This window comes from Diprion similis, chromosome 1 (genome assembly GCF_021155765.1).
Source record: "Diprion similis isolate iyDipSimi1 chromosome 1, iyDipSimi1.1, whole genome shotgun sequence".
NCBI classification, from domain to species: Eukaryota; Metazoa; Arthropoda; class Insecta; order Hymenoptera; family Diprionidae; genus Diprion; species Diprion similis.
In genome coordinates this window covers 3,833,848-3,846,018 of record NC_060105.1, presented here as the reverse complement: position 1 = coordinate 3,846,018, position 12,171 = coordinate 3,833,848, and the positions used below count along the sequence as shown (strand labels likewise).

At 35.0% G+C, this 12,171-nt stretch overlaps 1 protein-coding gene across 1 annotated transcript; it reads left to right on the top strand.

Moving 5' to 3' along the window:
* Positions 1-5,728: 5,728 nt before the first annotated feature.
* LOC124406078 (ATP-dependent RNA helicase DDX54) lies at positions 5,729-11,701 on the top strand. The gene is made up of 12 exons (XM_046881432.1): positions 5,729-5,792; positions 6,084-6,279; positions 6,349-6,725; positions 6,787-7,102; positions 7,182-7,392; positions 7,512-7,738; positions 7,837-8,028; positions 8,119-8,260; positions 8,340-8,532; positions 8,686-8,824; positions 8,948-9,092; positions 10,677-11,701. The coding sequence occupies exons 2-12, from the start codon at positions 6,085-6,087 to the stop codon at positions 10,871-10,873; spliced, it is 2,334 nt and encodes a 777-aa protein (XP_046737388.1). The 5' UTR covers positions 5,729-5,792; position 6,084; the 3' UTR covers positions 10,874-11,701.
* The last annotated feature ends 470 nt before the right edge of the window (positions 11,702-12,171 follow it).

Below are 12,171 nucleotides of genomic sequence, written 5' to 3'. Positions count from 1 at the left end.
TTAGAATGCTATTTTTTATAGTGAGAAACACAAAAATAATAGTCTTCCATCTACAGGATACATTTCACAGGGTGGTTCAAGAAAGGGCCTTTCTTTTGGTTTTCGGTCTTCTCCGAGATTCTTGCACTTTTTTACTAAAAAATAGATAACGCTAAATGGCTGGGATGAAAATTTTCTTTTACTTCTGTCTCAACGACGATGGAATTTCAAAAAAAGCCTATTTTCGAGAACTTCAAATTTGAGATATTTCTTGAATCCTTCGGTGGATATGTTTTGTGTGACGAAACAGAAGTTTTTACGAGTCCTGAGAGGCGTGCGATTTTTTCGAGTACTAAAATATCTATCTTGAAAGTCTTAGATGAAGAAGTTTCTTAACTTTTAAACATTGCAATGAACTTCAATGCAGATTTTTCGGCACTATAAAAAACTGCACGCATGCCAGGTCTTACAATAACTTTTGTTTCGTCATACAAATTAAACATAGCCGCTGAAGGATTCAAGGATATCTCAATTTTGAAATTCCCTAGGATAGCGTTTTTTCGAAATTTCGATGTGCTCGAGGCGGTAGTAAAAAATTTTTATCAGCCCAGCCCTTTTACTTGAGCTATTCTTTAGTGAAAAGTACAAAAATTTTAGTGGAGAGCGGAATCTGAAATAATGCCCTATTTGAACCGCTCTAAGATTCAACGAAGGTCGTCTTCGAAGCCTATGAAGCTGCATCTTTACGTCCTGCCTAAAAGACGATCGTTGTTGTTCGAAATAGTCGAATGACTATAATGAAGTTTTTTTCTTTTTTTTTTATGTTACATGTTTGTTCAGTATATTAATTTATACTTTGGTGAATAGTTGTACTAAATCTTCTACCGTTAAAATCGAGACTTAAATATATCGATGAAATTCGATAAAATGATTTACGATAAGAAAAACAATCTTTTACAATGACATTAAGGATTAATTCCGAGAAAATCCGCACCAATATTCGGAAATCTCAAAGCCGAAGTAATATTACACCGTCATTTCCCAAAATTTCAGTCTATTCTTTTATTGAATAGTTGTAAGTTAAGGTGAAAAAATTACTTATTGATTTTCACTTGAAAGAATTCTATATTTAAAATGTGCATGCTGTATAACGTATGCTCATTTTGTTTGACAAAGGTAATTCTATGAACATTCATCCATTATTACATTGAAATCTTTAATATCAGAACTATTGATTTCAGCATTGTCGTCTTCGTCTCGTTTTGTATTTATTTCTTCATCTGTAGATATATAAATATAAAAATGTAGTAATGATTAAATAATTATTTATGTATAATGTTTTATGTTTTATTTATAATACCGAGATTTTTTTCTGAGTTGATTGCTATGTCATCGGTGGATTCAATTGAGAAACAAATTTATTATCTGACTTTTCCCAACCACAGTCAGCCGGAGAAAATTTTGTTCAAATCAAAATTTACAAAATCTTTCGAGGCATGCTTGTCTCCCGCAACCGAATGAATTTTATCCTACTGACTATGGTTGAAATGAATCAGATAATAAACTTGTTGTTCAATTAAATCCGTCGATGACACAACAATTAATTCAGCAGAAAGTCTAGGTATTGTGAATAAAGAAAAAAACTAAGAAAGTTATGTAAAAATTATTATCTAGACATTAACAAATTATTATATTCATATATTTACAAGTAAAAAAACAAGTACAGAACAAGACCCAGATCAATCAGACGAAGAAGACGGTGGGGAAATCAACAATTCTGATATCAAAGATCAATGTCATACTAAAACATTGTTGTTTTAATTTGAAGCATTTTATAGAATTTCATTAATATATCTAACTCTTGATTTTCATGGTAAAAGATCTAGTATAACTATCCGCCAAAGTTCAAATTATTTCACTGAACAAATGTAGAATATAAAAAAAAAACTTCATGACAATCTTTCAACATGCAGAACAGCAATGATCGTCTTTCAGGCAGCTCGTAAAGATGCAGCATCGTAGACGCGTGCCTGGAGCAGCTTCATGGACTTGGAAGACTACTTTTGATGTATAGTTTAGGTGGTTGACTATTATTCTTGAGTTTCTTACTATAAAATGAAGCATTGTAATCAATTTCATCCTTGCAGGTGTAAGAACCTGTATGTATATACACGACGCTGTTTTGAGGTGTATATGTGCGGCACTGGCAAGGCGTTGGGATTCGCGCTATCGGACAGTCGGTCCGCAAACGTGACAGCAACAAGACAGTATATGTAGGCTTGGCCAAGAAAATTTCTCTACATTCATTTTGCTGTGATTTTAATAATTATTTAAGTTATTTATTCCATTCGACGACCCTGTTGGGCTATATATACATATATTTTTGAATAAAGGATCAAGGACCGACTATACGACGATCGCCAAACAATAAAGCCCAGATCAAATCACCAAAAGATAAGTTATCACCAAAAAGGGATTTTTATTCAGAATTTTATCGTTCTTTTTAATTATTTATTATTGATTTTGTATTGCTGTCTCTTTTTATTTATACTTCTTTATACTTTTATTTATATTTATTTGTATTTTTATTTATATATATATATCCATTTCTTTTCATATGTTTATTTTATTTCATTATTAATTTGAGACAGTATATTTTATAATTTTAACCTCATAATTTAATTTATTAAATTCGTTACATAATTGTCCCTGTTCGGGCGCCAATTATGTAACGAATTTTATAAATTAAATTATGAGGTTAAAATTATAAAATATACTGTCTCAAACTAATAATAGAATAAAATAAACATATGAAAAGAAATGGATATATATATATAAATAAAAATACAAATAAATATAAATAAAAGTATAAATAAGTATAAATAAAAGTATAAAGAAGTATAAATAAAAAGAGACAGCAATACAAAATTAATAATAAATAATTAAAAAGAACGATAAAATTCTGAATAAAAATCCCTTTTTGGTGATAACTTATCTTTTGGTGATTTGATCTGGGCTTTATTGTTTGGCGATCGTCGTATAGTCGGTCCTTGATCCTTTATTCAAAAATATATGTATATATAGCCCAACAGGGTCGTCGAATGGAATAAATAACTTAAATAATTATTAAAATCACAGCAAAATGAATGTAGAGAAATTTTCTTGGCCAAGCCTACATATACTGTCTTGTTGCTGTCACGTTTGCGGATCGACTGTCCGATAGCGCGAATCCCAACGCCTCGCCAGTGCCGCACATATACACCTCAAAACAGCGTCGTGTATATACATACAGGTTCTTACACAGGTTTGCGCTCTTTAAATATTTTATCGCACTTACTTATGTGGGTGGAAGACGAGTTTTGTCGTGGAATTTAGGTGGCAGACGATACTTTCTAGGCTTCTTATGTTTCAATTAATGCGTACAATAAGATTCGCGTGAGCGACTGTAAACTTTTTTTTGTCAATTTTTTGCTGCAATTGTAACCCTCCTGTAGCCTCTCCGTCGTGGGGGTGCGTTGGAAGGCGTTTATTACTATTATACGATACACGGATAACTAGTAGAGAAACAATGAAGATTGTGGATGTGGGCCGGAAATTACTGATGTTCCCTTGCGGACTGATCGAGGGATCGAACGTATCGAGGGTCCCAGTGGCTCAGAGATCGCGTGATCCAGTGATAGTAACCCCGTATCCGAGTGATCCAGTGACCCAGTGGTCGAGTGGTCGAGAGATCGAGTGATCCAGTGATCGAGTCAGGGTGGCGACGGCCCGGGAAAACCGGGAATTCACTTCATCGGGAAAAGTCAGGAAAACGTCAGGGAGATATGATTGGGCATAAAGAAGAAAAACGTGCTGTTTTTAAAGAATCGTTTCCAAATTTCAGCTATGCTTCGTAAACTCAGTTAAGTTAACTTTCAGAAATGGGATCGTTCAATTTCTAATTCTTCGTGTGAAACGAAGGCAATACAATGTTTTTTTTAGATCCAAACTTACTTATTCAAAGTGCATAAATTCTGGAGCTTTTAGTCGTAAAAACTGCCCAACATTACCTAATTTAAGTTTCGTGGGAAAATATCGGGGAATTCTGAATGTTTTGACGGGAAGAGTCAGAAAATATATAGTCAAGGAATTATATTTGAGCGAAACTGTCGCCACCTTGATAATGCGAATCAATCGATCGACGCTTTTGCTTGACGATTTCGTAAACAGCATATGAAAAAGTAAGCTTTCGGCTGTTCAATCAATCTCGTTACGAACAACTGAGTTTTCAAGTTTAAATTGACCATGCGTCTTGCGCGTTGACTTGATACCTTTTGGTTCTGAGAGAAAGCGCGACATTTACAAGCTCGCGGTCAATTCACGGTTACAAAAATCGCAGAGTGTACAGTGATGGTGAAGAATCTTGTCGTAAGTATTTATAGATCATATCTTAGTTGTATGTCAGTATTTTTTTAGTAATTGTATTTTCTTTTGTTTCAGGGCAACGAACTAATTTTTTTTATCGGTGCACGCACTTTTGTTATTGTGCTAATCGTATTTTCGTTTGTTTTGGCTAATCAAACCTTTTGTTTGTTTCAGCTAATCAAACCTTTCGTCTGCTTCAGCTAACGAAACCTTTTCTCTGTTTCAGCTAACCAAACCTTTTCTCTGTTTCAGCTAACCAAACCTTTTCTCTGTTTCAGCTAACTAAACCTTTTGTCTGTTTCAGCTAAAAAAACCTTTTGTCTGTTTCAGCTAGAAAAACCTTTTGTCTGTTTCAGCTAACTAAACCTTTTGTCTGTTTCAGCTAGAGAAACCTTTTGTCTGTTTCAGCTAACCAAACCTTTTGTCTGTTCCAGCTAACGAAACCTTCTGTCCGTTTCAGCTAACCAAACCTTTAGTTTGTTTCAGCTAATCAAACCTTTCATCTGTTTCAGCTAACCAAACCTTTTGTCTGTTTCAGCTAATCAAACCTTTCGTCTGTCTCAGCTAATCAAACCTTTCGTCTGTTTCAGCTAATCAAACTTTTCGCCTGTTTCAGCTAATCAAACCTTTTGCCTGTTTCAGCTAACGAAACCTTTTGTCTGTTTCAGCTAATCAAATCTTTCATCTGTTTCAGCTACTCAAACCTTTAATTTGTTTTAGCTACTCAAACCTTTTATCTGTTTCAGTTAATCATATTTTTTTACTGTTTCAGCTAATCAAATCTTTATCTGTTTCAGCTAATGAAATTTGACCTTGTGTCTGTTTCAGTTAATCACACTTTTCGTCGCTTTCAGCTAATCAAATTTTCTGTCTGTTCCAGATAATAAAATCTTTTATATTTCCGATGAAACTTTTTTTTACCAACATCTGAAGCGATGCGTGCTACGATTTACGCCATCGTCAATAAAGCTTTGATAAATGCTGCTAGAATCGTATTGAGATGTGTAAAATTGCTGATGAGAGAAATATCTCGATTCAGGTGGTTTGGCAGGATATTTTTTTTGCGGTGAAATATCTCCCCGATCAGCAATTTTCTATAGCACATTCCAATTCAATTTTTTGAGGACTTATCAAGGGTATGTTGACAAATGTAAGGATGGTAGCAGAAATTAATGGTAACCGTGGTAACCATTACGTTCTGTATTATCCACTGAGCTGCAGTTGGGTCGAAAATTAGTTCTAAGACCCTACTTCCTGTTATTGGACGTCACAAAGTCGTGGGCTTTGCGCTTGCGCCACAGTGTCTCGCGTCAAGTCTTCATGGACTTCTGCTGTGACTGCATTTGACTGCTTCTGTTCTGCACCAACTTAACCGTATCCACGTGATAATAGACAGCCTGCATTCGAAAGTAAGTGAAAACATGCTGACAGTAATCAAGAATGTATTTTATAAACATTAAATTTGTGCGTAAAGAAGCGATTAAGTAGATGTAGTATCATAAAAGTAATTATTTCTCCTACGGCAGCGAATACTTTCACAAGAAGAGGTTATGGCCACTATTAGTATTTGATCGACAATAATGTCGGCAGTTGATATGTCTTTCTTTTTTGCGTGGCTGTATTGTTGATGTATCTTTCTAATTCGTAAAAGCTGCTTACTATCTTGTACGAGTTTAAACAGCTATCATATTTATTTTTAGAATGCCAGAGGACGAAATTATTGGCTTCGCTGATCCAGATGAGGTTGGCAATGACGATGATGATGGACAGCTTAAAGTCACTAAGAAAAAGAGTGGAAAAAGATCAGGCGGATTTCAAGCTATGGGTCTTAGTTTTCCTGTATTGAAAGGTGTTCAAAAACGAGGGTATAAAATACCAACGCCCATTCAGCGGAAGGTGAGTTACAACTGCTTTCAATTTAATATTCTCATTTCTATTAATCAATAACTCGTGTTATTTTTACAGACAATTCCTCTAGTTCTCGAAGGACGGGATGTTGTAGCTATGGCGAGAACCGGCAGCGGGAAAACAGCCTGTTTTCTCATTCCTTTATTTGAGAAGCTTAAAATGCGTCAAGCAAAAGCTGGCGCAAGAGCTATAGTCCTTTCTCCAACTAGAGAACTAGCTCTTCAGACTTTGAAATTCATTAAGGAATTGGGTCGTTTTACTGGATTAAAAGCTGCAGTGATTTTGGGTGGAGACAGCATGGATAATCAGTTTAGTGCGCTGCATGGAAATCCTGACATAATTGTTGCTACACCTGGTCGTTTTCTTCACATCTGCATTGAAATGGATCTCAAGTTGAATAGCATTGAATATATTGTCTTTGACGAAGCAGACAGGTGAGCAAATTGTAAACCATTGAATTAATGAATCGAGATTGAATTTAAAAATAATTTACAGGCTGTTTGAAATGGGTTTTGGCGAACAATTGCACGAAATTGTAAACAGACTCCCTACTTCTCGGCAGAATTTGTTATTCTCTGCAACTCTGCCAAAAGTTTTGGTCGAATTTGCTAAAGCTGGACTGAGCGATCCTGTTCTCTTGCGATTGGATGTAGAAAGCAAATTACCAGATGAGTTAAAACTTGCTTTCATCGCCACTCGGCCGGAAGAAAAACTCGCTGTTCTTTTGTGCTTATTGAAGAATATTGTCAAACCTGAGTCTCAGACCGTTGTATTTGCAGCTACCATACATCATGTTGAATACATTCACATGGTAATTACTTATTTATCATCACACTTTTACTTCTACATACATAATCGTTTTCCTGTAATGTCCAAATTTTTTCTTACAGATATTAGATAAAGCAAACATCAGCAACACTTTCATTTACTCAAATTTGGATCCATCTGCGCGAAAAATTAATGCAGCAAAGTTTCAAACTGGTAAAGTCAAGGTTTTGGTAGTAACCGATGTTGCAGCCCGAGGTATTGATATACCGCAGCTGGATAATGTAATCAATTTCAATTTTCCTGCCAAGAGCAAACTTTTTGTACATAGGGTTGGTAAGTAAGATTTTATAGTTTTTATATTTAATTTTGGTGCAACGTAATCCTGCATATGTTTACAATTTGTTTAACTCAGACTTCTAGAAAATAACAAACATTTTCGTGGTTCCAAACAGGTCGTTGCGCCAGAGCAGGTCGCACTGGTACAGCTTACAGTATTGTTGGACCAGATGAGTACTCATACTTGATAGATTTACATCTATTTCTTGGTCGTCCGTTACACATTATGCCTGCTAAACCTGCCGGAAATGTTCCCGAAGGAGCTATAGGAAGGATGCCTCAATCCATGGTGGAGGAACAACTAGCCGAATTAATCCTTTGGCACGAAAATAGCTCAGACATAGTAAGTTTTCGAGTCATCATTCAATTTTTGCTTGTAGAGGATTCCTGATTCAATTCATGATAAATACGAGCTACTGAAAACTATAATTTTGTCTGCAGGAAAATATGAAAAAGGTATGTGGCAATGCATATCAGCAGTATATCAGATCGAGGCCAGGATCTTCCGCTGATAGCGTCAAGAGAGTAAAAGAACTAAAAATTGGATCGGCAGGTGTAATACCAGAATATTGTGATGTGACACCTGCGGCTGCAGATTTTCTTAGCAGGATGAAGAACTACAGGCCACAAGGAGTGTGTAACCTTTATAATTATATGAGATTTACTATAGCTGTTGCGTTTATTAACAATGTTATTATTGATTCGGGACAAACTCATTTTCAGACGGTATTCGAAATTGGTACAAAACCATCTTCCGTTGATTATACGGTAATGAAAGCCAAACGAGCTTTTCACAGGGAAAACATTGCAAACTTTCACAGAAAGATGGATGAAAGAGAAGAGAAAGAAACCATAGCAAGTGAAGGTAAAATTTTAATTGGTTGAATTTCATGGTGAAGTTAACGAGGTCTTCTTATTTCTTGTATCTTTGTACTTTATTCTAGAGCTTGCAAAGAAGTCGAATTTGGTGCCTAGCAGTGCGGAAGAAATTAGTGCTACATTTAGTTCTGTGATAACTCCAAAAAAGAGAAAAATGGACGATCTTTACAAGGAGAAAAAGAAAAAGAAACAAAAAGTGACACGTGATGAAGAATTTTATATCCCTTACACTGCTTCAGATAAACACACTGAGGCTGGGTAAGTGTATTTTCCAATTGCCTTATTACATTTTTAATCAATTGGCCGCAAAGTTCAGCTCGGAGCTCTAAAAGATTGATGCGCCACTGAATTTGCATGTGATTATGATCTTGTTATACTTGATGATTTCGATTGTTTCAAATACATTTACAGACTGGCAGTAAACAGTTTCGCTGTAGAAGCTGAAAGAATGCAAATGGATTTGACCGCAGATAGTGAAGATTCCCGGCGACTTCAAACACAATTGAAACGTTGGGATCGTAAAAAGAAGAAGATGGTTACTGTTCAAAAGGTAATTAAATTAAAACTCAATCCGTTGAGCAAATTTATTTGTACAATTTTGATCTGGATCCTGAAATTTATACACCATTTACAAATCTTTACTAACATTATAGTCTTTTTGTTTTCGTTGCAGGAGCCAAAATCAGCCAAGATACGCACAGAATCAGGTGTGTGGATCCCTGCTACATACAAAGGAAACCGTTATTCACAATGGAAAGAAAAATCAAAGGTGGACACTGCCAATGATGATGATGAGGAACCTGAACAACTCCAGAAACGTGAGTTTACAATTTTTCAATTACCTCTCTTTTCTCTAAATTTAAAGACAAAACAACATCATCCGCGTTTTTCATATGATAACTTGAACACTAATTTTCCATATTTTTGTAAGCTTATAAGAAACAACTGAGAGGTACTGATAGGGTTAATTTCTAAATCAGATATTTGAAATCTAAATCCAAACATATGTATACAAGTCGCTATAACACGTCATTATTTTTCCTTGCATTCCCACTGTGCCTCTGTCGTGAGTTAAAATAAGTGTACCCTGATTCGGTCATAGCTAATGGCAGGAAGTAGATCATTGTACCGTCTGTCACTCCAAGATTGCATTGATTTTCATCTCTGTTCAGTTAGCCAATTAAGAGAGGCAATATCACTTGAAGTAATTGGTTTTCTCGTTGTTTCCTGCTATTGGGTCCAGCTAAATGACTTTTTCTAAATCCTGATTAACTATTTTGGATTTGACCTTGCTTGTACTCGCTGTATTCGTTTTTATCTAATTTCTTTCCATGCTTCACTAGATTTTTTTTCAAGTGCACAATATATACCTTCTACTGAAATCTGTGTCATGTAAATATTCGACTTCTGTTTATTCGCTTAGGGTATATCTGACCATTACTTTAAATACATATGGGACATCTATTGTGGTAAAGTTGTTATGTCTGTGGCTATTATTGCCCTATTTAACAACGGCTTACTTCAAAAACACTCTTATCCTATCAGCACTCATTAATTCACTCACCTTCCCACCATGTAGCCATGCACCGAATCGAGTGCATAGTATTCCTGCAATGCAATAAAGTTTGAGCCATTTGTTTGTCTCTTGTGATTTCAGTGTCTAAAATATGCGTACGTCATTAGATTTCCATTCGTTGCCTTAATTTTTTTGAAATCCAGACAAACACAGTCTTCGAATAGTATGCTAATGGACAGTGAATGCTCGGTTAATGATTTAACTGTACGATAAACATGTATAGTATGATATGAAAGATTCCCGCTGGTCTAAAAATAGAGCCTGATAATTACTCAGAAATATATGAATGGAAAGGAATTGATCAAAACTGAGGAGGAATGATATATAAAAATTACGAACATAAAAATCGTAACTGCTGGTCAATGATCAATTCTTTTGGTTACAATAATCTTCTACAATATTCTTATTTTTTGAAAATCAGTGTCAGAAATAACCTGAACTCTTTACGATTAAGTAATATCATACCATTTTCTGTCCACATTCCCGCTATATTGCAATGTGTAGAAATAATACTTGAGTATACATGCATACCAACATCATGGTATAAATGATAACTGCAGATTGATTAGGCTTCAACAGCATCGTTATATATACAGACAGTTTTGTCATAGCCAATTTAATCTGTTTTCATTACAAAATCAGTTGGTGGTTAAGCTTTTATTTGATAATTATCCAGTAGTAACTGTAATTGCTTGTAAGAAATTATGTTGTAGAATTGATGTAACTGTGTCTTGTTCATTTTTTTCTTCTCATTCTTACTTTGTATAATATTAATGTGTTCACAACAACGCTTTGTTATTTATTTCTTTTATTTTCCTTGTTTCAGTACAAACCACATCCAATACGCATTGGGCACGTCATAATCAAAAGACAAAGGAAAAGGCTCGGAAAGCTGAGTTGAAGAGACCAGAACAGATATTGAAGGCCAGGTTAATAATGGAAAAGAAGCAGAAAAGACAGGGTAAAAAAAAAGGAAAGGGTCGTGGAAAGGGCAATAAAGGTAAAAGTAAGGGACGTTCCTAACTTTCTTAATTCATCTGTCTTATCCTGGGTAAATTGTATTTGAGGAAATACTTTATATCGGCATAATTTTGTATCATGCTGGGAACTTTGAAGTGAAAATGATTTTTCTGTTTCATTCAAACGCTAAGGCTGAAAAGATATTTTGATAGTATGTAACGTGATAAAACTGCGTAGCTTTCTTACGCAGATAAATACTCTGTAATTGTCTGTTTCTCTATCGATTGTAACAAAAAATATAAACAAATCTAGATGAAAATTATGTAATTGTGCCAATTGAATAGAGTCACTTACATGTATATATGTATATCGGTTATTTCATTTACTGTGAAGTTAATAATGACGCTTTAAAGACCGTTATGCACTTCAAACACCCTCCTTATCTGTCCACCTATATACACATGTTGCCTTCAGAGATACTCTCTGATAGATTATTCAAGTAAATAAATTCTATTTGTATTTCTGATAAAAGATAAGATTCTTCACTTGTCAATTTATGACATTCCATTAGAAGGCTTTGAAAAAGTCTGAGTATGTTATGTTATCAAAAAGAACAGCGATTATAGGATATTCATGTCTGTTACGTTGTACATTAGAGGGAGACTAAGCTAAAATCAACTTGTATTTGATGTTAGAACTAAAAAGTGAACGCGATTATAATATATGCATTAAGCAAGCACTCGTTAACATCTATGTATACGCGGTTGATCGCAATTGGATACATTTTATCTTTGTTGCACATACGCACGCGTATTTTACAGTCGTAAACCAAAGAATTACGACGTGATAATTCTTTCTTCTTTTTTTCTCTTAGTTTTCTCTCTCAACACCACAAAAAAGAGACAATGAATTGTTGAAAAAAGCGTGCCGCAACGTTAGATTTATTTCAGGAGAGGTCTGCTGGTCTTGGATCTGGGTTAATCAGGTTGATGAAATTGCTTGTGAACGCGGGTTGGTCCGTTTAAAATTTGCTAATTACAAGCCTTGGCGATTGTAACAAAAGTCGGTTACATATGTATATCTATACGGAGGATTGCACAATGTCCAAAAATAAGCATACGGTCGATCTATAGATACGAATATCCTGCATAAGAGAACAGGTTTTTCGATCAAGATTTGTCGCTAACCGTTACTCTCACTTGTCGAATCGACGGTTTAAAGTTCTCACATCATGTGTGCATGAGTAACTGGAATATTTGTCCTTCGACGGACAAGTTGAAATTACCCGAATATAAAGCATTCGTCGAAGCACCTTCTAAAATCCCAATCCAAGATTTTACCTCATGAATCGGATATGTGAA